This window comes from Rattus rattus, chromosome 8, assembly GCF_011064425.1.
Source record: "Rattus rattus isolate New Zealand chromosome 8, Rrattus_CSIRO_v1, whole genome shotgun sequence".
NCBI lineage: Eukaryota > Metazoa > Chordata > Mammalia > Rodentia > Muridae > Rattus > Rattus rattus.
In genome coordinates, this window is record NC_046161.1 from 97,995,774 (window position 1) to 98,022,833 (window position 27,060).

The 27,060-nt window shown below is 43.1% G+C and overlaps 1 protein-coding gene across 3 annotated transcripts in view; it reads right to left on the reverse strand.

Annotated features, from left to right (window-relative positions):
• Rad54l2 (RAD54 like 2) overlaps nucleotides 1-27,060 on the reverse strand; it is a 100,756-nt gene that overhangs the window by 10,008 nt on the left and 63,688 nt on the right. The window contains exons 2-17 of one of the 3 annotated variants that reach the window (XM_032910493.1): nucleotides 19,620-19,672; nucleotides 18,328-18,526; nucleotides 15,792-15,931; nucleotides 15,027-15,143; nucleotides 14,361-14,587; nucleotides 13,315-13,497; nucleotides 12,840-12,973; nucleotides 11,652-11,848; nucleotides 9,348-9,690; nucleotides 8,399-8,576; nucleotides 6,757-7,008; nucleotides 6,426-6,544; nucleotides 4,713-4,831; nucleotides 2,552-2,651; nucleotides 1,386-1,591; nucleotides 836-1,008 (exon numbers count right to left, since the gene is read on the reverse strand). In XM_032910493.1, coding sequence (XP_032766384.1) covers nucleotides 836-1,008; nucleotides 1,386-1,591; nucleotides 2,552-2,651; nucleotides 4,713-4,831; nucleotides 6,426-6,544; nucleotides 6,757-7,008; nucleotides 8,399-8,576; nucleotides 9,348-9,690; nucleotides 11,652-11,848; nucleotides 12,840-12,973; nucleotides 13,315-13,497; nucleotides 14,361-14,587; nucleotides 15,027-15,143; nucleotides 15,792-15,931; nucleotides 18,328-18,526; nucleotides 19,620-19,632 — 2,700 coding nt within the window. In that variant the 5' untranslated portion in view covers nucleotides 19,633-19,672. Of the gene's footprint in view, nucleotides 1-835; nucleotides 1,009-1,385; nucleotides 1,592-2,551; nucleotides 2,652-4,712; nucleotides 4,832-6,425; nucleotides 6,545-6,756; nucleotides 7,009-8,398; nucleotides 8,577-9,347; nucleotides 9,770-11,651; nucleotides 11,849-12,839; nucleotides 12,974-13,314; nucleotides 13,498-14,360; nucleotides 14,588-15,026; nucleotides 15,144-15,791; nucleotides 15,932-18,327; nucleotides 18,527-19,619; nucleotides 19,673-27,060 lie in introns of those variants that run through there. The other 2 variants (XM_032910492.1, XM_032910494.1) reach the window with 2 other exon arrangements.

The window sequence follows — 27,060 nt, forward strand, 5'->3', positions numbered from 1 at the left end:
AACAATTGACGTACAGTGAGCCTTATTTTAAAACCAAGAAGAGGTTGGTTGTCTCCAAAATTGGCAAAAACCCTGCTTATAAGCAAACAAGCATATTCTGTCAATAGTGTAAGTTCATGGGCTGGTGAGATATATCCTAGTGACATGAATTCAATTCCCAGAATGCACATACAGGAAGAAAGAGAGAATCAACTTTACAAAGTTGTTCTCTGACTTCCACATCCATGCCATGGTGGATGCACGAATTCACATATATATAAACACATACACACACTTTCAAAAATTGAAAAGGGGCTGGAAAGATGGCTGTGGTTAAGAGCACAGATTACTCTTGTAATGAACTCAAATTAAGTTCCCAGCACCCATATTGGATAGCTCACAACTGTCTGAAACTCCACCTCCAGGGGGATCTGACACCTCTGGGTTTCACAGGTACCTGGCACTCATATGCACACACACACACACACACACACACACACACACACACACACACACACACACACATACATACACACACACACACACACACACACACACACACACACACACACACACACACACACACCCCTTACCAAAAGAATAGAGTTCAGAGAATTAAACTGCATTCAGAACCTTGCCCCTCCTCCTGTTAGGGAGATCCATAATGGTCAGATTATTGTACATGGCTGACTAAACTCAACATCTCAATGACTGGAGGTGCTGGGATCAGCAAAAGAATCACTTCTGTCCCAGTTGTGTGTATTAAATACCACTTCAGAAGGAAGCAGGTTTACCAAACAAGCTTTCACCGACTGAGTCTGTCATGCCAAGGACTTCACACATATGAGATGCTTACCTTGGTGATGAGGTGAGGATACTTCAGGCAGGCAAGTTGCAAGACTGACTCCTTGATCCCCTTTATATCCAAAGATGTTTGGGGAGCTGGCTCCTTCTCAACAAAGTGCAGCAGGTTTTCCACTTCCTTCCGGGTGAAGTTCAGCATTGGATTTAGATCATCCACGACCCGATCTAGAAGGCAAGAGATAAGAACAAGTCAGCACTCATGAAAAAGTCTGAAAACACAATGACAAAGGTCAGCGGAGAAAGGGGCTTAACTGACAGTATGGAAATCTTCCACATACAAAGTCAAAGGACAGACAGAAGATCCTGGAAAATGGAAACATCACAGAAAACTACCAGCTCCGATTCCTAAGCCTACATTCCACAATTTGAGGTCCATCTCCTTAATGACTTGAATTAGAATGATATGGGAAGAACTTCTGGCATTCCGTGACTCAAAGCCTATCTGTGTGCGCATGCCCTGCTCCTCCCCTCATACCCTTGATCCCTTATAGGACAGAGGTTGGTACAGAAGTATATCTGGACTAACTTGGAAAATGTCCCACCTGACATGCCCTGCTTGGAAATCTGCCGGTCATAGATCTTCTTTTCAAGAGTATAATCAGCCACGAGTCGATAGATGTAACAGGGCTTTTTCTGGCCATAACGGTATACCCGACATACTGCCTGGGCATCATGGCAAGGGTTCCAGGAAGCATCAAATACCACCACTCGATTGGCACCAATCAGATTCACACCCAAGCATCCGGCCCTTGAAAACATAAGCCAACAACCACGTGTCCCTTACTCCTAAAGATGGTTTTTTTTTTTTTTTTTTTTTTTTTTTAAGCTTTGCCCTCTCTGACTCCTACCCCAGTATCACTCCTTGTCTCAAGCACAATAAACCCATGAATTTTGACGTCCTGATACTGTTTGTTCTTCAAGCAGTGAGAAGTGTGTTCTCTGATGTCCAATTCGACAGTATCTATAGTTCTTCATCTCTCTGTAAAAGGTAAAGAAGCTCCAGAGTGCTGTGCCTTAGTGAGTGAAATGTCTGTAGTAAACTGCGTGTAGTATTTTACTTTAATACCTAAGAGGGATGGAAGGCTCATATATACTAGGAGTAGTAACCCAATATATGGGTGGTAAGGGCGGGAAGAACAGGAGGGGCTAACCACCAGCACGAGCTACATCAGAACCTATTTGAAACAAACAAATTAAAGAATAACCTCTATGCTGTTGAACACTTTCTTACTAGAAAGCTACAGAGCCTTCAAGATACTTGTCATGAGACAGAAAACATCAGCCTTTTATCCTTACACTACAGTTTACATTTTATTTTATTTTTTTGGTCTGTTGTTTTGTTTTGTTTGTTTTGAGGCAGGACTTAACTGATAGAGCTCAGGCAGGCCTTAAACTCAAAATTCTCCTGCCTCCTGATTGCTAAAACTGAGTACTTCCTTTTAAAGCATTCTTATGTACGCCGATCACATTACCTAGTGTGATAAAGCACTCCTTGCCATACAGCTCTCCTGGGAGAATATCTAATTATGACAATTACTAATGAAGGTCTCAAAGAACTTTATAACACTGTGGTGACTACCTTCATAACAACTTCTCCTGGGGTTCCCTTTCTGACCTCAAAAAATAAATTACAAAGCTGAGTAGATCTCATCTCAGATTAAGATAAGCTTTGTGGTGCCTGCCCAGATGGCAAATTGCATGAACTCACCTTGTAGAGAGAAGGAACAGCCAGGTGGTGAGGTTGCTGGGATCATTGAACTGATTAATGAGCCGCTCCCTCTCAAAGGCAGGGGTGCTACCGTCTAGCCCTAGGAAGAAAGAGAAAAACAAAAAATAATAGATGAGGGCAGAGAAACTCAGCAAAGTCACCAGGCAAATGTTTGCATTTTCAAAAAACTTTAAAAAGAATTTTAATTGTATACATGTGAGCGTAGGTGTATACATGTTTGTGTAGGTGCATACCTGTGAGCGAGTGTAGGTGTATACATGTGAGCGTAGGTGCCTGCAGAGGTCACAGATATCAGATTCCCTCGAAGCTGGAGCTGTGTTTGTGACCTGCTTAACATGGAGTAGGATCTGAATTCTGATCTGCTCCAAGAGCAGTTTGAGCTCTTAGCTACTGAACCATCTTTCCAACCCTACAAATGTGTTTTGAAAATGCCATGGGTCTATGGTCTATGTTCTGGACATCAGCACTGTGAAACTACTCACAGTAATTCTCACATGTAACACAATACTATAAAATACAGCTTGGCAGTGGTGGGGCACACCTTTAATGCCAGCACTCAGGAGGCAGAGGCAGGCAGATCTCTGCATTTAAGGTCAGCTTGGTCTATACAGAGAAACCCCATCTTCAACAGCAACCACCTTATTAAGGCTAAGGTTTCTAGACTTAAGAGTGCATTCGACTCAGCTATGGAACTTAGAAAATATTGACTCAGGATACCACTCAGTATCATACCCCAACCAACCAAACAACCAAACAACCAAACAACCAGAAAGGTCAGGTTTGGTGATGCACAACTCTAATCCCAGCACTGGGGAGGCAGAAGCAAAATGGTCCTTAACAAGAGTTCAAGGCCAACCTAGTCTACACTTTGAGGACCAGGCCAACCATGGCTACATAGTCAGATCCTGTCTCAAAACAAAACAAAAATACTTGAAGCAGTGTCATTCATTAAGAAAAAGACGAGGGGTTGGGGATTTAGCTCAGCGGTAGAGCACTTGCCTAGCAAGCGCAAGGCCCTGGGTTCGGTCCCCAGCTCCAAAAAAAAAAAAAAAAAGAAAAAGAAAAAGACGAAATTTCTTTTTGGAAGTGGAAGAAACAACCACCTTTAATTATGAAGCAACTTAAGTGAGGGGAGAGACACCAACTGTCAGGTTGAGTAAAGGACAAATCAATGAGATCCTAGGGGCGGGGGTGGCAGAGCTGACTTACTACTGTTACAGGAAGCCCAGGTCAGCTGCCTGGTGTAGTGTTCTCAGTGAGGATCCCAGCCCACTCCAACTGAGTTTGCAATACTGAAACACAGCTCACTGCTGTCCCATTTGACAATCCTTTAGGAAATACAAGCTCGGACCCTTCATTTCTGCACATCATTTCTCTAGGCCAGTAGTTCTCAAAGGGTAATTACTCTACCCTCATACCTCCAGGGAAGTCTGGCAATGACTAGAGTATTTTTAGTTCTCAAAATTGAAGGTGCTACTAGTGACATCAAGTTGGGAAAAAAGCCCACAAATATTACTGAATATCCTATAGTCTGGCCCAAATGTTATCATGGTATTTCTGAAATTTTATTTTTTATTATCACTTAGTTAAGGAATCCTTTTAGATACCTTTTCTCAATCACACCATGCCTTCCACAAATATAAATATTATGATATAATGTATACATGGTTATGTCATACACCTATAAATTATACATGTGAAAAAATAATTTCCTCCCACTACACTCACAAACTTTTCATCTTTGGGGGTATTTAGCTCCCTCATAGAGAAAGTACGACCTAGGTTTACATTCACTCTGACCCTGATGGTCATTAGGCCCCAGTGGTTCTAAACTTTCTAATTCTTCTCATATTTTCCAGAGGCTCCTTCAGCTACTCCTACACAGTGGCTCCAGCCTCCTTAGAATCCAGTTTTGAGCCATGCATGGTCACGAAGGCTTCAGTCCCAGTTCTTGAGCTATATCTCTAGCCCTGGGAGTGGTTCTTTCTTAAAAGCTACTTCTCATTATTATCTCCCTATTTCTTGGCTAATCAATTATTTCTATACACTTGAAGAAGAACGGAGTTGAGAAGAGAGAAAGAAAGGAAGCCCCTAAATAGATCTTGCCAAGACTCCAGAAATAAAGCAGTGACAAACTCACGGAAGTAGCTGACATTTCGAACCCACTTCTGTGCTCCTTGCCCCTCGGCACCAGGCGGACAAGGCATGTCTCGTTTCCCTAGGAACTCCTCGATGAGAGCCAGGGTAGAAAGGCTCTGGCTGAAAGGGAAAAAGTAATTCAGATGGCTCGCAAACCTAAGGAACCTTTTCTTACACTCCTGCACAACCTTCTAAGTGGAGTTCCTACAGCCTACTCCCTGTGAGATGGAACTCCGCTAACAACAACCAAGATATTCTCCCTAACTCATATATTTATGAGGACCAACACAAAAAATAAAAAACAGAAAACAACCAAATAAACAAACAAAACGAACAACAAAACAATTATTTCTCTGGTTCCTTAATCTCTCAATTGAAAATTCTGAGGTTTAACAGTATTCAGCAGTGCAATCTTCATGGAGATACAAATGAATCTAACTGTAGGCCACAGGCAATCGAGACAGATCCACTTGACTGTTTTCAAAACATTTAGAGAGCTGAGTTATTGAAAAGCACTATGAAAATCAGGGAGACAAGCTTGAATCACTACTGACTGTCACATGTGGAGGCCCTCACCTAAGGCTCCCAAACCAGGGTCCTTGGAATATACTGTGGTCAAAAGCAATCTATTTCATTCCTACTTCCTTGCATATAGTCAGGTCTTGATAAGACTGAAAGGCCCAGCCAGATTGACCCTGGCAAAAAATTAATATCACTAACTTGGCCTTATATGTAAAACCTTATTTTTAAAGGGCAGAGTGGGAGAAAGAAGGATTAGCAAACATGCTCTATAAAGGACAAAACAGAAAACATTTTAGGTTTTATAGCCCACATATAGGTCCTTTTGTTTGTTTATGTTTGGTTTTATTTTGTTTTTTTTTTGTTTTTTGTTTTTTGTTTTTTTTTTTTGAGACAGGGTTTCTCTACATAGTCCTGGTTATTCTAGAACTCACTATGTAAACCAAGGTGTCCTAGAAATCACAGAGATCCACCTGCCTATGTCTCCCAAGTGTTGGGATTAAAAGCTACCACACCCGGATGAGTACAAATACTCTTTATTCTTTTTACAAGACTAAAAGTGTAAAAACAAAAACAAAAGTGTACCTAGTTGGGTTGGTAATCTTACCTTTGTGGAAGGCCGAAGCAAGAGGAATACAAATACCTATATACCTTTAATAAATACCTTTAATCCCACCATTTGGCAAATGCAGGTAGAAGAATCAGGCATTCAAACCAGCCTGGCTATTGAAACCCTGTCTCAAAAACCTGAAGAGGGCTGACGAGACACCCAGCAGGAAAAAGCATTTTCTGCCACGCCTAGAGTGCTTGCCTAGTGTGAAAGAGGTCCCAGGCTTAACTCCAAGCACCAAAAATTTAAAGTAAAATAAAATTAAAAAATTAAACATAAATAAAGTAAATACACAGATAAATACTGAAGAAAAAAGTAAAAGCTAGCCAGGTTTGTTTTGGGCCACAGTCTGAAGGACTAACTAGAATATCTAGAATGGGATCTCCAGTGTCAACACGGTTTTCAGTCTTCTCTGTGGGGAAGAGAAGAACCTGGGTCAGGTGCTGGGATGTAAGAAAACCGACAAGTGCCTGGTCACAGAGCACAGGGAAAACACAGTGCAAGTATGAAGCCCCATGAAGCCTCACGGCCTCACGCTGTAGATGCTGCTCTCATCCTCCCTACGGATGTCAACCATCTTCTCACCTAAATACAAGAATCTTGTCCCCAAGCTTCACACTCTCTTCAATCAGGTGGAAAAGAAGTACCATCTTGGGAGAGTTTTCCAGGACTCCAGTCTGATAATTAGTCAGAAGATCCTTGGCCTGCAAAAGAGAAGCAAGGAAGATTGGGGCGGGCCCAAGGCTAGATGGGTAGAAATAAAGTTCTCTCCTCTCTGGCAGTTGCCTGGTAACCCTAAGGGTTCCTTCACAGGCCCCTCACTGCAGTGTGTGTGTACACTCTCCTCTCCCCAGGCTGGTCATCACCATCCCTCCTCAGAAACAGCTGTGGTTACTGGAGTCTCTGCTTGACTCACCCATTCATATGTAACGATGTTATTGCCCCGTTCCTGGAAAGGATTAAAGCCAACTCCCTGTAGGAACTTGCTGTTGGTTGCTTCTCCCATTGAGGAAGGCAAGGCACTATCTTCTCCCTTGACTTTTGTGCCATGTGGTGGACAGCGGGTACTGGTCCCTGCTGAGCCAAGTTCTTCCACATCTAGGTCCTGCTCATTGGCTAGGTTTTCCTTCTGAAGGGCTTCGTATAGCACATCAGGATGGTTCCAGATCTAAAGTTAAACAAAGGAAAAGTATAGATAGAGCAGAGAACATTCCAAGGGTGTCCCAAGGAGTGTGGAGACATGCTCAAACAAACAGATGCTACAGCTCACATTGCATTCCCAAAGCTAAATACCCCCGAATATACCCGCTCTAGTCAAAAAGCTTGTAATTCACTGCTAGTTTGATGACCATGACATGTGAACAGAAGTGCCATTGTGTTTGGTGTATAATCAAAAGGGCTGTGTCACTAGCATTTCATTCTTAACTCAGACAGGGAAAGAATGCTTTGTTTTTATTGTGTGGCTACATTCAGCTACTGTACAAAACGAATGAATCCCTATGAAAAAAATCTGATTGATACATAACCAGTTGGGTGTAATTTCAGGAACGACTCGTAGGAAAAGTTGAGATTCCTGGAAAAGGAGAAAGTAGGAAGAAAACATAACCCAGGATACTATCGAAAGAACACTTCTGCTTTTGTTTCCTGGCTCTGGTCAGGGCAGCGGCTACAAAAGCAGTATTTTGAAAGCCATGTGTTATAGCCCTTGGAAGGCTGAGGCAAGAGGATTGCCAAGAGTTTATGGCCAGTCAAGACAATGTGGTAGAACTCTGTTTCGAAAGACAAGAGATATTTTGAAACCCCATCTATCACCAGGTGTGGTGGCACGCACTAGTAAGCACCACATTCAGGAGGCTGAGGCAGGAGGATCTGAGTTCCAAGACAGTTGGGACTATACAATGAGATTCTAATTGAATGGATGGATGGATGGATGGATGGATGGATGGATGGATGGATGGATGGATGGATGGATGGGTGGGTGGGTGGGATGGGCAAGCGAGTGAGTGAAGAAATTCCACCTGATCCCAGAGATATATCTCCAGTTAAGTGGTGAATCAGGAACAATACCTAACATATCAAGTACAGACCAAGAAAAAGGTACTTTGTATAACTTCTTTGTTTTCTACTTTTTGGAGGCAGTGTCTCCCTATGGAGCTCAAGCTGTTCCAAATCACTATGCTCTACCTTTGCCTCCTGAATGTTAGCATTATAGGCATATACCAATAGGTCCAGCCTCAGTCACAAAGTAGTAAAAATACATCTATCCCACAATGGTCCTCTAGCACCCTTTTTTTCCAAGTCAGTAAGAAAGGATGGTTTCTGGGGTTCAGGACAAAAAGGAAGCACTGAGCGTATTATATGAGCAGCACCAAGAAGTTTTGTGGCATACAATCAGCATGTCTTGTTTGGAACCCCCAAACTGGAAATACTCCAATGTTGTGAATGAGGGCAGCCCTTTCCACTTTAGTCTTCCTTCCCCAAGAATTCCCATGAGGACCCAGTCCTAGGACTTATGTGCACCCTTAGTTTCCATCCATTTCCCTGAGGGCCCCACTTACCTTGCAGCATACACAGAAAGCCTTCAGAGGATTCAGCCCCAACCAGCCACTGCTACCACAATCCCGGAAACGGTCCATGAATTGTGTGTACAAATCCCGCTGGATCTGAGAAAGCCGCACCAGGATCACATTCTCTTCTTTGGCAGGGAGGTGAATCTTCAACACAGTGTGGCCTCTCCTACAGAGGCAAAGAGATCAGAGGTGGCCTATAGGAAGCACACCCTGGAACTGTGTTGAGGATAAAAACATGGCCTTACACTCTGGTCACACCTCTTCTGAAAATCTCTTGACATGCAATGCTTCCTGATGTTGGAGCAAGATGATACTGACAAAATGATCCCGTCCCGAGTCACAACTAACTGGGTAATTAGGGCAAAGGAACCCTGGTTCTTGCCCCAATTCAGGGATGCCCCTCTGAGCTTTTCCTACGGTTGTCATCCTACCAGGAGGAAATCAAGAGCTGCTTTAAGCCAGCCTACACCATATCAACTGAGAATGCTACAACTGGTAGAGCAATATTCTAGAATATATATTCTTGATTCAGCAGAATGCTGGCTCATTCTTACTTTTAAAAAAACAAGTTAAAACAGGTATTTTCAGTAACTTTAAACTTTTTTTTTTTTTTTGGAGCTGAGGACCGAACCCAGGTCCTTGCGCTTCTAGGCAAGCGCTCTACCACTGAGCTAAATCCCCAACTTCAGTAACTTTAGATGACACCAGCTTGAGGTTCCTGGCCTCAGACGCAGTCTCTTGAGTGTTAGGAGACATGTGTTGTCACATTCAACAAAGACAACTTCTGAGTGAAGAGCTTATAGGCTACACTTCCAGGGACTACAAACAATACATCGGTACTCGTTCAATTTTATTGCTGCCTCATAGGAAGAGTTCTCTAGTGGTAACATTTCCCCTTCATACTTCCCATTGAAGAAGTCAGAAAACCGGGCCTCACCTCTGCACAAAGCCCTCTAGGAGGCTGTGCAAAACATGGCTCCGGTAGCGCATGAGGCGGACATCCTGAGGTGTGCTGTCAATACACTGTCCGTTTAGGATAGGGCGTTCAAACATGTTGCTGAACTCCTGACGAGTACCAAGGAAATCTGGGCGCACAAAGTCCACCATGCACCAGTACTCAATGAGGTTGTTCTGTAGAGGGTAGCCAGTCAGCACTACCCGCCGACGAGAACGTATGTTCTTCAGAGCCTGTGAGGTGCTGGCTTGGCAATTTTTGATGCGGTGTCCCTCGTCACAGATTACCACATCAGGACCAGGGCGACATAAGGCCTTCTCAAACTCTAAGGAGGGAAGAGGATCCGGAGTCAGAGGGTGAGAGGGCCTGCTCTTAGTCAATAATATGAGAAGTAGGGGAGAGCCCTGGAAAAGACAGAAGAAATGAAGGAAGCAGGGAAGCAAGAGTCAGCCCCCATTGACCAAAGGGAAGCAGCCAGATAAGCTCCTACATGTTCTGTGTGAGGCGACCCTCGCCACTGACTCCTGCATTAATGTCTCCTCATCCCCATTCCTTTCCTTATTTTACTTATTCACTTTACATTTTCTTTTTTAAGCTAAAAGTAAAAATTACTTGCAATTCTGGGATTTAAAAAATTGGGGGACAGGGATTGGGGGTGGGAGTCCTGTACAAATTGTGAGTTTAGGATTAAAAGTAGCTCTAAGTAAAATCCATATGAAAACCCTAGACACCACAGTGGGCTCTTGTCAGTCAGCATTTTGGGTCCTTCTAAAGGCTGGCTGATAGGGGCTGGTTAAGGACAAGGTCTCACAGTCACTCACTGATCCTTGTAAATGGCACGTTCACCCTGCACAGAAGCAAACCCAGGACAAACATACCACAGAATGAAGACTTATAAAATGAATGGTTTCTACATCCTTAAAAACCTTCTTTAAACAAAGGTTCTTTAAAAAATAGAATGGATACCCATAGGTCAGTACATTTCTTAATTCCTCGTCAGAGAATCTTCTCCTTACAGAGGGGCAATTAACACAGAGACACACAATGAGCCAACATGCAGTCTATGTGCTCAGCCATGAATAAAACGTGTCTCTGTCTCTCTCTCTCATCTTTGTGGAAGAGATGGTAAATAATTTCAAGAAATCTGTTTTCTGGACACAACAGAGCAGCTAAGCACAGGGACTCACAGTTATCAAGACAGCATGCAAAAAACCCAGGCACATTCAAGCCAGGTGAAGCCTCAGCATAGAGGAGGGAAGGTGGGCGGGATTCCCAACATTAGCTGAGGTACTACTAGTATTTGGGAGGTTCACAGGGAGTGGAGGGGGGCAGTCCACTTTCTTCAACGATATCACCCCCAGAGGGTCCAACACACACACACCACCAAGAGTAACTTAAACTGAATTTGAGTTGCAGGAATAGGAGTAGGGAGGTAAGGGTGGAGAGGGCAGGTCGGTGGGGGGGGGGGCAGTTGGAGGAGGGTGATTAAAACACATTATATAAAATTCTCAAAGGATTACCAAAATATATATCGTATATTAAAGTTTTAATTTTATTAGATTATGCATTTTATTTATGTGTGAGTGTTTGTATGTATGTATGTATGCATGCATGCATGTATGTTTGTATACCATGTGCATACTTGATGCCTGTAGGTCAGAAGAAGGCACTGAATCCCCTGACACTGGAGTTACAGTCATGAACCATCATGTAGGTGCTGGGAAAAACTGGGTCCTCTAGAAGAGTAATAAGTGCTCTTCACTGCTGAGCCATCTCTAGAGCCCTAAATATTGTTCTTTTAAAGATAGAATAAAACTGTGAACAGCCAACTGAGATTATTCCTTTTTATAAATGTACAAATATCACTACTCTTCTGTCTCTGTATTAGCTTTAGAGGATGTTTTGTTTTGCTTTGTTTTGTTTTGTTTTGTTTGAGACAGGGTCTCACTATGTAGCCCTGGAAGGCCTTGGAACTTACTATGTAAAAAGCGATGGACTCAAACTCAGAGACCTGCCTGCCTCTGCCTCCCAGGTGATTCAAGTATGTACACCATCATGCCCAGCCATGTTCATCTCTGTGAACTGGTAATGGCAGTGGTTACTTTCCAGGGACACAAAAGCAGGGAGTGTCCTTTGAGTTCAGATGTGGCTTCTAGAAAAATGTACCTTTCTGAAGACTGAAGGTTGTTCCACCCAGCTGGCTGGTTTATGGTAACAATGCACTGCAAACCTAACTGGTACTTTTGGCCTCTTTCAGCCCTGACATCTCCAGGATAAGCCACCCACCTCTCCGGAACTCTTGCTGCCGATCTTCTTCATCCAGATCAATGATGACCGGGTGAGAGCGTTTCTTGGTTTTCTTGGGTCTGCCTGTGGCTAAGGACTTCTTCAGGGTGAGCAGTCTGTACATCTCATACCCCATTAGCAGCACTCCACCCTCTGAAACCCAATCAGTCGTCACTTTAGCACGGGATGCCACCGTCCTGCAGAAGAAAGAACTGTGTGAGATATAAGCTGTTCTATAAAGCTGGTTTTTCATCTTTAAAAAGTAAAACAAAAAGAAAATATTGTTGTTTCAGCGGCTAATCAGTAACAATTTTTTTCATCAAAGCTGCATTGATTTATATCTGGAATGCTTTATTGGCAGATTTTATTTGGCAGCAAGCACAAGGTAGATTAGCTAACCAAGGACTTTCCTAGTCTCCCAGAAATACTACTTTATACTGGACTGGACCATTGATGCAGGCTAAACAGCGAGAATCTGTAATTGCATGGAAGAGGGCAAAAGAAAATGCTAATCCCTTGCACAGATATCTACAAAACAACATTCCAGAAAGCATTTCAGGTAATTCCCATGGTAAACACAAGTCATGGCAAGAAAGGCAACACTCCACCTTTTGTCTGACCAGAATCCAGTGATAAAACAAAAGAAAAGAAAACAAAAAAGTACAAGGGCAAAGACAGTGGAGAACCAAAGCTCCTTGGCAGAACCTCTACTCACACCCAAGCCCTCTCGGTGCTGCACTAACACATAACAGCATATGGACTTATCAACTAATGGCCCTACACTCTGACAAAGCAGAGCAGGGACCAGCCACCTGCTGGGTCACTCAGAATCTCCTGACTGATGGGCTCACTGTGCCATGTTATGATGGGTGGGCTTTTGCCATACCCAGTGATACAGATGTAGGCCAGATTAGACACTATTAAAAGCCATATGCACCAGAAAGTGTGTGTAGGCTGCAGATATTTTATGACAGAAAAGCATCCTAGAGCAGAAATAAAACACTTCACTCTTCCTATGCTGTAGCCATCTGAATGCACTGAACAACTGTGTGTGCTGGGGCTGAGGGGTGAGCAAGGACAGAGAAAGAAACATCAAGAAATCAAACCTGGAAAGACGGAAAGACATACTTCAATAGTCCCTGAGAAGTCTAAAATGAGTAGGACAGAGAGGACAGGTAGGCCACCTACTTGTGTTCATCATTCAAGATATGAACTTTAAAGAACCGAGGCTGGATTTCTTCAGGCTTGCTGTCGGCTGGGAGGGCTTCAGGAGCCGGGAGCCACATGTTGAACTCTGCCAACCAATTCTGAAGAGTGTTCACCTATGACAAGCCCAAAAGAGTTGGCTTTTTCCTTCTTTCTCCCTCTCGTATTTATTTTGTGTATGTACATGTGGAGGTCAGAGGACAACCTGTGGGAACCAGTCCTCTACTCTCCTGCCACTGTGCAGGTTCCCAGACTGAATTCAGGTCATCATCACTTTTACCATTAAACAAAACTGCCCCTAGCCCCAATACACACACACACGTGCACAAACACACACACACACACACACACACACACACACACACACACACACACATACACACAAGAGCTCAAAGTTGAACTCAACAAGCCTTTAGGTACCCAGAGATGTTCAGAGGGGCGAGTTACAAACTCTTACCGGTACAATCGCAAGGACTGTTTTGGCTGGCGTGTGGCGGAAAAGGACATCAATGAAGGAGATCACTTGCAGAGTTTTCCCCAGACCCATGCTATGGGCCAGGATACAGCCGAAGCCACTACTGGTCTTAAACCTTTCTAAGGACTCCACTAGGTTATCATATAGGAACCGGATCCCACCAATCTGACAAGAAACAAACCACATAAATGTTAGAAACACTACCAGAGATTGGACCTACACAGTTGTACTCACTTGGAAATGGTCAGTAAGCAAGCATATATTATGTCAGATATTGTATGGAGATGGAGGTTTCCCAGTACCCTGACTGTCTACAGAAGTTTCTCTGTCACTCTGGGTGGTGACAGTCATCTTGGCAATACACAAAATAGCACTGATGCTGTATAAGGTCCCATAGGAGTTAAAGAGTCTTCAACATCAAACTCCTGATAAGGTCTTTCAATCAGCCTGGCTACTCTGTGCTTGAGGGGGTGTCTCCTCTAGGCAACCCAATAGGTCTTGCCGTGAGAAGTTCTGAAACTGAGTGGATCTCTGACTGTGTAGGTGTTCATTCACCGGTCCTAGTTCCAAGCACTGGATCAATACAAACTATAAGGCTCTCAATTTTCAGAAACTCCCTAATGTCTGACTTTCATGTCTTTTGAACTTATATCGCTCAAGCTGTTCCTGGTTGCTCCATCAGAACCAAGATGTGGTACACTTTCAGTATTTATTTCATTGTATGTGTGTGTATGCCTGAGTACATGTATGTATGGGCACCATGTACATATAGCACCCCTTGGATGTCAAGATGCATCAGATCCCCGCAGTGACTTCTCCTTGAGAGGGCTAGCCCGAGGCTTATCTCTTTTCTCTCCCCACTCTGTTCATATCCAAAGGACGTTTTAAACATCACCTGGATCAGGGTTTTCCAGCAGCTGCTCTTGGGATCCAACAAGTACCTCACAGGCTATAATACTGATAACCAGCAGCAGGCAATGCTGCAGCAAGGAAAAAGGAAAGGAGACTAGGACGGAGATTGGCTGTACCTGATGAGGTTTCACAGCCCGTGCCAACTGTGGGGCCAGGAAGACATTCTCCTCCTCTGGAGGGTGATTCAGGTTGACAAGTACCCGCCCAAGAGCGTCATGCTGGTTTAAGGCGTCATTCACATGGGTGCCACCCTTCTCCTCTTCCTCGTCCTCCTCACTGACAGACTCACTGCTGTCCACAATGTGCAGAGTGTCCTCCTCTCCAGAACTCAGTTCAATGACCTCTGAGTCAGGGAAAAAAATACCAAAGGAGCAGAGTACTGTGGTTTGTCAGAGTGAAAGGGACAGGTAGTGAGCTAAAACTTGTCACCACTTACAAAAGAAATGTTTTTAAAGTTTCTTTCTTTCAGAGACAAGGTAGGCTAGGCTAACACAGGTATGTGGGCTAGAGGGAGACCACGAACCAAATGAACTAGGACTGGGTTTTCAAAAGCACTGCCAAGTCAGGTGTGATGGTACAATCACTCAGACGGCCGAGAGACAGGGGCATTACTATGAGTTCCAGCCTAGACTATAGTTTAAGACCTTAACACCTCCACCACTAACAACTAGAAAGAAAGGGAGAGAGGGAGGGAGCGAGGGAGCGAGAAATCGAACAAGAGACTGCAGTACAGATGAACACTGACCAGCAGGATGTGAACAGAGGCTCCTTGGCCCTCTTACCGTCTCGACTGCTTTTTTCATCCTCACTGCCACTGCTACTGTCCAAACAAATGACTTCCTGGGTCAAGACCCGAGGAGGGAGCTGGGGACCATCACTAGCTCGTAAGACAATTTCCTCTGGAAAAAGAAAGAGGGAAGTGAATACATTTAAGGCCAGTGAGGTCATTCAAAAGATAAAAGTTCTTGGCGCCAAACCTGGGGACCTGAATGTACTCACTAGGACCCACATCATAGAGAAAGAGAGCCAATATTTCCAAGTTATCCTCTGGCCTCTACACACGATTCACAAATGTGCCTCTACACACACACACACACACACACACACACACACACACACACACACACACACACACACACACACACTACAGTTTAATTTAAAAAAATAAAATAAAACTCCCCACTTAGCTCAAACATATTTCCCCAAGTGCTTACCCACCTTTCTCCTTTGCTGCTCTAATGAGGAATGATCATTGAGACCAGAAACAGAGGAAAGCTAAAAAAAAAAAAACCTCCCAGTCTCCCTTCCAAGTTCTTCTGGCATGCTAAGATCTAAAGCTATAGGGAAAATAACAAGCCTCAATAAAATTAATGTGTTCATCTATTTCCACTTTCTAAGTGGCAGCGCTTCTGACAGTGGAGGGCTGCCAACATGCAAAGGTGCTTCAGGATTCCTGCTAGACCACAATCCAGATCTGTCTGACCACTCTGCAAGCTAAGGGCCTTTCCTCCTGGACTCTTGGTCATTTCTGGCAGAAGGTTGCTTACCAGGTAGGAACTCCAAAGGGACAGTAGGAATAGGGGCTGCATATTCTTTCCTCTGCTGCTCCAGGCGCTTTCTTCTTTCCAATTCTTCCTGCTGTGCTGCTTTGGTAACGGGCTCCAACTGATCCTCCCGAAGTAGCTTTCTAAATGTCAACCAGAGACACCCCTTCAAGTTAACTTAGGATTTGTGCAAGGTAGCTGGGTGTAGTTGTGCAAGCCTTTAATCCCAGCACTCAGGAGGAAGAAACAGCCAGATCTCTCTGAGTTCCACATCATGGAACTACATAGTGACTCTACAGAGTGAGTTCCAGGACAGCCAAAGCTACATTGTGAGACCCTGCCTCAAAAACCAAACCAATCCAAACAAACAAAAACAACCAAAAAAAACAAACCAAAACAAACAAACAAACAAACAAAAACAAAAACCCCAAAACACCCCCCACCCCTCTCCAAAAAAAACCCCAACAAAAAACAAAAAAGACTTGGGTAATGTCTTGGGTAACTAAAGAGAGAACTGACCATTGCTGATGTCCATCCATCCAGAGAGCTGAGTAGAAGGGAAGAGAAGCTTCACCTGTCAACTTCTGTAATGAGTAAGGCCTTGTTCAAAGGCAAGGGATCACAGGATGGGGGCCAGCAGACTAAAAGCCCAAATGGTTCTACACTACCATCCTTCCCTCATTATTTGTTCTTCTCACAGACAGCCCCAGCAATCTGACTCTGCATATCAAGGACAGAGAGCAAGGGACTGTGTGGATGTCTCGGTTGGTGAGAGCAGCTGCTGTGCAAACATGAGGACCTGAATGAGAACTCCCAGCATCCACCTACAAAGCTGGTCTTGGCCATGTGATATGGACACAAGATGTGGGACAGGACAGGACAAAGACAGGGTGCTTGGCTTGCTAGTCAGCAAATGCCTGGCTTTTCTCCTGTTTGAAAAACACTGAGCTCCAGGTTCAGGGAGAGACTCTGTCTCAAGGGCATAATGTAGAGAGCAAGAGAGGAAGACACTGAATGAACATCCTCCTCTCACCTCACGCCCCCCCCCACACCCTTGCAAATACACACAAATAAAAACTAAAAGACCAAAAGTTAAATAAAACTGTGTGGTTTACACTAGATATAGTGTGTGTGTTGCCATGAGATGGAGGAAGAGATGGCTCAGTAGTTAGGAGAGCTTGCTCTGCATGCATAAGGCCTTAAGTCAAATTCTCAGCACCCATGTAAAATGTCAGGAATGACTGAACATGTTTATAACTCTACTATCAGGTGCAATGACAGGGTGATCCTAAGAGCTTCTGGCCAAAATGAGTGTCCAGTCCAGTAGAAAATCCCGCCGCACAGCAATAAGGGGGAAAGCAATAGAGGAAAACATTTTGATGTCTTACTGTAGTCTCCACACATTCTAGTGCATGCACTATGCTATAAATACACAATACATGGGTACACACACACAAACAGTTAAAGTTGTCAGGCAGGCAAATAGGGCAATAGGGATTCTGTATCATTATTTTCTGAGCTTAGAGTAATATTTTCAAGTTTCCATACATGTTTTGAAAGCTGTGGGGCAATGCCAAGCACAGTGGCCCACACTTGTAATTCCAGCACTTGACAGGCAATATGAAGATTACCACATGTTCAATGCCAGGGCTACCTAGTGAGTTCCAGGGCAGCCTGAGCTACTGGGTTCGACCCTGTCTCAAACAAACAAAGGAAGAACAACAAAGTCTAACAAACGGGAAAACATGTTATTTATCTCCTCTTATAGATCAAGTTGTTATCTGGCAGAAGGAAGGGTTGTTGAGGATTTAGAAAGTTAAGAGTTATATTTGGTTATCTCTTAGGTCAGGAAGACCCCACTCTTGGGTCAGTCTCCTACCATCTGAAATTGAATTCTGAGGTGACAATAACAGTTTTATGGGGAGTTTTCTGCTGTTGCTGATGTTTATTGACCGGCTTTAAACTTCATGTTTGAGACATAAGGAAGAGTCTAAGTCAGAGGACCCTATCGTCACTGAGTTGCCACCTATGGCCTCCCAATGGTCAAGCACTGCTGCTCCCACCCCCATCCCCACCTCCATCTTCCCTACATTCTGGGCAGCTCAGCAGGTCTGAACTGCCCCTTTACTACTGGGTTTTTGGTTTGGTTTGGTTTGGGTTGGGTTGGGTTGGGTTGGGTTGGTTTGGGTTGGTTTGGGTTGGGTTGTGTGGGGTTGTGTTTGGTTTTGTTTGGTTTGGTTTGGGTTGGGTTGGGTTTGGGGGGTTGGGTTGGGTTGGGTTGGGTTGGTTTGTAGTGGTGTTGCTGTTTTGCAACAGGGTCTTCTTATGTAATCTAGCTGGTCTGGAACTCATGACTCTGTTGCTTCAGCCTCTTGAGCGCCTGTATTTCAGGCATGTGTCACCATATGTGCCATCTGCACTATTAATGATGGTTCAGAGTTGGACACCATTGGAAAGGGCATTGTTGCCCAGATTAATTTTTCTGTTATAACTACTAGTGATACTCTCTCCACTTCTCCTTACCCAGAACACAGCTCACCGTATGTTTCTTCTCATGTGAGAGGGCTTCTGAGCTCGCTTCTTTTTGGGGTCCTCAGATGCTAGGATCTTGCCTTGGTGCCTAAGCTGCTCTGAAGGCTCAGACTGAGATGAGGTAGTTGAAGTGCACCGCGGCGGCCGCTGCCCATCTTCCCCCAGCTGGGCATGCTCAGTGCCACACATGCCTTCCAGGGATGGGTCTAGAAAAAAGTGGGGAGAAAAAAGTGGCTTACTGGGGATGGGGGAGGAAGTAGATTTTGATGCCAGACATCCCAAAGTTCAAATTACAACTCAGCACCTTTATCAGACGACAACCCAAGGCGATATCTCTCTGAATGTCAGTACATGTACCTAAAATGAAGATACCATACTTCAGAGCTATATGAGGACTAGATAGTATGTACACCCAGGCCTGCTCCTGACCAGAGAAGAGCACGGCATGTAACAAATGACAACATTCATTTAGTGATATGATAGGAGCTAGGAGACCTCTGGCCTCAGAATGCTCAGAGTGCTAGCTGTGCTAGTACATGCCTGCAGTCCCAGCTTTTGGGAGTCTGAGACAACTCACACTGCTCCTTTCAGTGCTTGGAGTAGTTCAATTTGCCAGCCATTTAGTGCGAATTTACAAATGGAAAGCTCTGCCCCAGATGTATCAAGGGATAGTTTTAAGACTCTCCTATCAAAAAATATTGTGTTCTATAAGAGATGGCTCATGTATATAATGAGATACAACACAGCAATATGTACCAAATATTAAAGAAGGGACAAGTCATGTGGGTGCTAAGAACTGAATCAAGGTTCTCTGTAAGAACAGCAAATGTTCTTTCCAGCCCCAAAATAAAGTATTTTCTTCAGAAGGCTCTTATGTAGGGGGTTTTTCAGACTGATTTTTGACCCCTACTGAAAGCAGTAAAACAGAATGGGAAGTGTGTACACAGGAGAGCTGTGTCAGTCTGCCTTGTCATTCTATGCAGAACAGTTCAGGAGGCTGCACTCATCAAACAGGATCACCTGTGTTCCTTCATGCTTGGAAATATGTCCTTGGACCATGACACTGCATTGAAGCAAAGCTCGTACCAGTTCACTGTCTTAAATCTTAGCAATAAGTGGAGTCCAAGCAGAACACCAAGTCTTTCCTCTCTAGTTTCTTTTGCAAATATCTCTGAAGAAAAGCCAGGCAGCAGTCTGTCATTAAAAGAACTGTCCTTCAGCAAGGCATAGTGGTGCACACCTTTAATCCCAGCACTCAGGAGGGAGAGGCAGGCAGGCCTCTGTGAGTTCAAGACTGACCTGGTCTACACATTGAGTTCCAGGACGGCTAGAGCTACATAGTTAGACAGCACCTTGAAAAAAGAAAAACAATAAAACAACAATAACCCTTTTCCTTTAGCATCCCTTCCTCTCAAACATAGATGCATGGCATTTTCACAACTGTCCAACACTCTGCCCTAAACTCTTATCTCCTAAAAGAGAGAGAGAGCCATCAATGTTGTGTGTGTGTGGGGGGGGGATGTTTCTGTGCACTCTGTATTCAGATGAGTTCAGAAATCTGTCTGTATTCTACATGTTGGCATTGTCAAGTATCTCCTATCTTGATGTTATATAAAAAGTGTTTCCCATCACCTCTGATTGCTTAATAAAGGGCTGATCAGCCAGTATCTGGGCAAGAAGAGAATAAGGAGAGACTTCTGATCCCAGTGAGAGAGTCTCTGGTAGAGAGCAACGAGAGAGGAATTTGCTATGAGCAAGTGACCACGAGAGGGTTAGTTGAGGAGGACACAGATGGAGCAGAATCAGCAGGGTAAGACAAGATGGCAGGTAACACCACATGGCTGGGAAGTAGGTCAGACTAGCATAGTCAGGTTACAATAGATGAGAAAGAACCCTGCCCAGCTCTAGTGCAAGCTATTAATAAATATACCAGGTCTCCATATGATTATTTTAGAGCAAGGGCAAGCATTAAAAGCCCTGAACTTTTACACATCATCCTGACCCCCCCACTCCCACCCTACCCCAAATAAATAGCTGCTTAGATAGCAGATCCCGGAGGAGGGGATCCACTGCTAAGTGAGCACCTACAGAGGTAGTTTATTGGGGTAGAGCAGATGAAAACTGCAGAACAGCCTTGAGCTGACACTTGAGCTGAGCTGGGACTGGGCAACTTGGTGTTGTTTGCTGGTTCTCTGGCATGGTTGTACAATGGCCTTGTTGTTTTCTTGCTGAGCTATACCCCATGCAGGGATGATGACCTTTGATGCTCTCCAAATCTTTCTATGTTTTGTTTCTATTTCACAAGCAAATTTATTGAGTAACTACTTGGAGAAACAGTTGGAGGCAAGGTTAAAGAGTAGGCAGACAGGACAAAGTCAGAACAGGGGGCAGCTCTGCAAGCTGAAATCGATCTGCTGGACAGTGAGAACTTGTTGCCAACTGTTGTTTCCTTGTTCTGGCTGTCATGCTTCCTCTAGAATGGGCTGTTCTTGGGAGGAGAAAATAGCACTGCTAGTCTTTCAGAGTTACAGACAGATTTACTATTAAATATCCATTCCAAGCTATGAGGCCTATTTTATCTAGGATCTAGCAGGGAGCTCAGTGTAGCAATAAAAAATGCTTAGACACTGGTCAGTTGTGGTAGGCCTATAATCAAACAAAAAGGTAAAAAGTCCCACATTCTTTCATATAACAAATGTAATTAGTATTTGCACAGTTTAAAAGTCAATGGCTATAACTACCCTGGCTAAGATCAGAGGTTCAGACCTGGGCACAAAATACCTCTGAACTCTCTCTTTGACCTGAATGCCTGGACATTCTCTTTCACTCAAGCCAGCCATGAGTAGCAATCACAAGTTATATAAACAAAGACCACTTGCATCAGCTTCTTGGAAATGAGTTATAAATACCACCACCACCACCACCAAAAATTCAACTAATAAACCTTGCCTGGGGGATGGGGAGAAGAGTGCACAAATACATCCACTTCCCAAGCCCACCCTTGAGCTCCTCCATCCCTTTTCCCTCTGCTCTGGAGAGACCAGTGGCCTCTAAGACTCAGCATTTTCTACTAACGTCCTGTGATAAAATGCATGATGATGAATGCATTATATAATAATAAATGCAGGGCCAGGAGTGGAAGCATGCACCTGCAATCCCAGGACTTGTAAGACTGAGGCAAAATGACAGAGACAATGAAAACATCCCAGACACAGACACTTCCTCAAGAAACAAATAAATAAAAATTATGCATACACTACAATTTATGAGCTATTGTGCATAAAAATTTTATACCCTAATCTCAACACATTTGAAGTTTACAAAACTGAAAAGGACAAAGAACTATGTTAAAAAAGACCAAATGGGTATAATTAGTGAAATCCAGAATATACAAAACTATAGAGCCAGTAAATTCTTTTCCTCTAGAAATAAATTTCAAGGAAAAATATATAAGGGAGGTAAAAATCAATAATTTAAAGTGATGTAAAAGGACACCAACCATATGTGGTCCTTGTGAAAATGCAAATAAACAATAAAAATAATTTTAAAGATAATTGAGGATCATCTCAGTATTTCATAATATAAGCAACTACATTTAAAACATTTTAACTATGTGTACATCTGTATGAAGGATATGTTACAAGCCTGTGGGTGCCTGCAGAGGGAAAGTGTCAATTCTCCTACAGCAGGAGTAGCAGGCAGCTGTGAGCCTCCTGCTCTGGGTGCTGGGAACAAAACCCAGGTCCTTTTCAAGAGAAATTCACAACTACTGAGGCATCTTCCCAGACCCAGGAGCTCCTTTTGCAATTTGAACGCTAGGCACAGTGGCTCCTGCCTGAGACCCCAGCAGTGAGGCAGAAGCAGGAGGTTTGCATTGGGCTAAGTGTGAGGCCGTCTGGTCCATCTGGCAAATTCCAAGCCAGCCAGAGGTGTATATATCAAGGGGAAAAACAGTTTATAATGTTAAGAAAGAAGATCTGAGAACAAATGCCAGACTGGAGAGCTGGAAGCAGACAGAGTTCGTGTAGGGGGTTGGTCTGATGCTGCTATGTATTCAAATGCTAAATATTGGCCTCCAAGATCTAGTTGGTCCTGTCCAGATATAAACCTTGCCCCACAAGTTATCCCTGATTAGTTAATAAAGATGCCTACAGCTTAGGCTGAGCAGAAGAATGGGAGGGGGTGAAGGTTTCTGGTTTTGGAGTCTCAGGCAAGGACCAAGAGACCGAGGAAGGAGGAGAATATGGCCATGGGGTAGGTTGATCTTGAGCGCACAGCCATGAGGGCTGGCCTGATGGAGGAGGAGGGGCTCGGGCAGAACATGGCAAGTGATATCTGGAAGATCACAAGCAAGTAGGCAAAATAGCACAGAGGATTGGTATCTACCCAGCTCTAGTGCTTTAAGGCTTATTATAAATTGAAAGGTCTCTGTGTCTTTTATTTGGGAACTAAATAATCTGAAGTAGAGTAGAATCCCAAATAGATATTTAAAGGCAACAAGGGGGGGGGTTTAACAACCCCAGAATAATAACCACTGCAAGTTCATCTTGTCACTGTGTTTATCATCTTTCAGAATTCCATAATTTAAATAGTAACTTGTTTCTAAATTTTATTTATCTATTTATTTAATTCTTGCAGTGCAAGGAGTTAAGGATACACTACTCAGCGTGCTAGGTAAGTGCTCTGCTGCTAAGCTATATGCAGGTGCAGCTTCTTAAGTTTTAAAAGAAAAGAAAATAAATGAACATTAAACTCTAAACTATCTATATGCAGTAACTTGTTTCTAAATTTTATTTATCTATTTATTTAATTCTTGCAGTGCAAGGAGTTAAGGATACACTACTCAGCGTGCTAGGTAAGTGCTCTGCTGCTAAGCTATATGCAGGTGCAGCTTCTTAAGTTTTAAAAGAAAAGAAAATAAATGAACATTAAACTCTAAACTATCTATATGCTAATTTCTCCACATTTGTTAATACGTATTTATATATTTCATATAGTGATGAGTATATACCTTCTTGTGTTGTTAGCTGCCTCATATATGTAAATACTTCTTTTTGAATTTTTATTTTGTGTGCATGTGAATGTGTGTGTTCATATGCAAACATGCACGTATGTGTGGAGGTCAAAAAACAACTTGTGGGAGTTGGTTCTCTTCTTCCAACACATGGTTTCTGGGGATCAGACTTGATTGTCAAGTGTAACAGTAAGCACACTTAACCACTGAGCCTTGTCACGGACCCTATAGCTGAGTGCTTCTTAACAAAGAGTGCACAATTGCCACTTGCATGGCACATTGTAAGCAAAATCAGAGTGCCATTCTTCCCGCTGCTGGGCTCGTTCTTCCTTCCACTTGCACCTACAGTGGTCTACGTGTCTTTGCATATTTCCCCTTCCTCTTATTTTTATTCTAATCTATTACCACTGGAGTAATAAATAGTGCTTTAATGTTCAGGTATCTGCAAATATCTTCAATAGTGAATCAGATAATAAAGATTTTACATTCTACAGGCAATAACGTCTCCCTCACAGATATTTAACTTTATCTCACAAAAAGCCACACATAAACAAATGAGAAAAAATGTTCCAATAATACTTAATTTACAAAGTTAACAAAAAACATTTTTTAAAGGTGCAAGGTTGGAAGATTCATTTTTTGATTTCAAAACTTGTACAAAGCTGCAATAATCAAACCATGAGGCACTGACATAGAGCACGCATGAAGACTAATGGAGTAGAAGAGAAAACAAACTCCCATAAGACATGAGAGTTCCAGGACAGCCAAGGGGACATAGGGAAACCCTGCCCCGCCCCTGAGAGGCTGGGAGGGAGGGATGGCTGGAGGAAGAGGAAGAGAGGGAGGATAGGCATGGTGATTCATGCCTGTAATGCAGCTCTGAGGAGGCAGAAGTGGGTGATCACTGAGTTCAAGTACAGACCAGACCACAGAGTGATTTTTACGTTTACCTGAGCTAGAAGATGAGACTTTATCTCCAAAAAATTTTACAATAATAAAGATATTCTCAAGCATACACAATATATGCTATTAAAATTTTAATTCTTTTGTGTAAATATAATATTATCTATGAGAAATTAAGCAAATGTGCACATTGAGGTATATATACTTGTTTATTTTTACATAAAGAACAAAATCTTGGCCCAAGGAGATGGCTCGTTAGATAAAGTATGAGGAACCAAGTTCAGATTCCCAATACCCACCTAAAACCAGACATGGCAGCGCGTGCCCTCATAGTAAAGAAATGGATCCAGGGACCTGCTGTCCAACCAGCCAGCCCAGCCGAGATCTAGGTTCAGGGAAATCCAGTCTCACAAAATGAAGTGAGAACAATAAAGAAGTCACTTAAAGTTGACCTCCAGCCTCTATACCTGTGAGAAAATAGTAGTAAACAGTGTAAAATGTAGACCATCTTAAATGGGTTTCAGAGTTGATCAATATTCCAATATGGAAGGAGGATGAGCCTGTGAATCCCTACCCCTAGTTGAAGAGCTATTGACAACTGAGGGTTTCTAAAGAGAGGCATTTGGGATTTTGGGGTTTGTTGTTGTTTTAATTTACCGTGTATAGGTACTCTGCTTGTCTGTGAACAGTGTACATGCCTGAAGATGCCAGAAGAAGGCTTCAGATCCCCTGGAACTGAAGTTACTTCTACAAACAGCTATCCTGTCATATGGGTGAAGGGAATTGAACCTGGGTCCTCTGGAAGAGCTTAACCACAGAGCCATCTCTCTAGACTACAGTCATTTTTAAGGGCCACACTGGTAGATGTACCCAAACTCTGATGCTTGGCCTCATACCTGTGACTATAGGACAAAATAAATTGGACTTGGAGAACCTAGCAATGGTGGTGCACATATTTAATTCTAATACTTGAGAGGCAGAGGCAGGTGAATTTTTCTGTGGCCAGTCTGGTCTATAGAGCAAGCTCTAGGACGTCCAAGGCTACATACACAGAGAAACATCTCAAACACACACACACACACACACACACACACACACACACACACACACACACACACAAAAACAGACAGACCTGGAAAGGTTAAATTTTAGACCTGGAAAGGTTAAAATTTTAGACCTGGAAGGTTAAAATTTTTAAAAAGACATTAGGAGAGCATAAGAGAATAGGGTTGGAGTCAGAGGAGGAATAGGGAGTGAATATGATCAAAATACATTGATTGTATCCATATATGACATTTTCAAAGAATTAATAAAATAAATTTTAAAAATACTAAAAAAAAAAAAATCATTCCTATTCTGTTTCACTCTAAGTTCCATCAAGCCTACTCCTAGCCTTACATGGTGACCTCAACTTTTATAAATTTTATAACGAGTTTAAAAATAAATGATTCATTAAATTTTTTTTTAAATCTCACTGTAACTTAGGATGATCTTGAACTCCTGATTCTCCTGTCTCTACTTCCTGAATGTTGGAAATACAGGTGTGCACCAGCACATATGGCTCGCTAAGATATACTGAATTTTTTATTAACCCATATATACAGTGCATCAAATCTGAACTGAAGTAAAACATATTGCCAAACACATCTAAATAAGAAAGTAAAGTTTATGTATGTCACTTATCAGAATAAAAACAAAATGGAGTGTGGAGAAGAACACGTGATGACATGGCCTGCTGCCATCAAGCCTGACGAGCAGAGTTCAATCCCAGGACTCCCATAATGGAAGGACAGAAGCAACTCCTACAACTTGTCCTCAGACCTCTACACAGCTGCATACATGCACACACCAAATACATAGACATATGCTGCTATAGAGCCCCAGGCAAGCATTGAAGCCACAGCACCATGGAGCTCACAGGGAGCTAGACTGCCCAACACTAGGAGACAGTTTCCTACTGGAGCACAGAAAGCTGCAAGTCCAAGTGAGGGAGGCCAGGAGTCTGTAACTGCAAGACCTGGCTATACCTGCACACACCAAGCTGGACTTAGAAGACAGGGGCAGCAGAAAAGAAGAGGAAACTAACAGTAACAGGGCTTGGGGAACCAGTGGGAATTTGGGAGCTCCCGACCTGCCAGATCTCATTACTATCTCATTAACACCCCTACAACACAGCTGAGACAACAGGAAGGCTCTCCAGTAGGAATAACTACCCTAGAGTAAGTCCTAGGCTAGTCCCTCCCTAACCTTTTTTAAAAGTTTAAACCCAAAGATTCTCAAACTAAGGTGATTAATCAGTAACTGAACTGCTTGCTCAAATTAGAATGAATAATCTTCTGAGGAAAAAAAGCATTAGAATTGCACGATACAATTTGTACAAAGGATATTTTGTTGCTATTTGAAACTGAGCCCTACCCCCACCCCCCTCCCTCTCACAGGCTACCCTTGAACTCAAGGCATCCTCCTGCCTTAGATTCCCAAATTCTGGGATTATAGAGTAAGCCACTATAGCCAACCAAATCCTTAATCAAAATTCGTTGGATATGCAAATAAACACAAAATAAGATCTATGGTAAAGAAATAAATGTAGTGTGCCTGTAGCCCCAGCTACCCAGGAGGCTGAGATAGGAGAATCATTTCAGCCTAGAAATTCAAAACTATCTTTGAACATAATGAGATATCACCATAAAAAGTAGAGAAGTGTGTGCATAGTGGTGAATGCCCATGATTCAACATTGTGGAGGTAAAGACAGAAGATTAATAGCTGAAGGCCAGTCTCGGCTACAAAGTGAGCTTGAGAACAATCTGAGCTATATGAGAGCC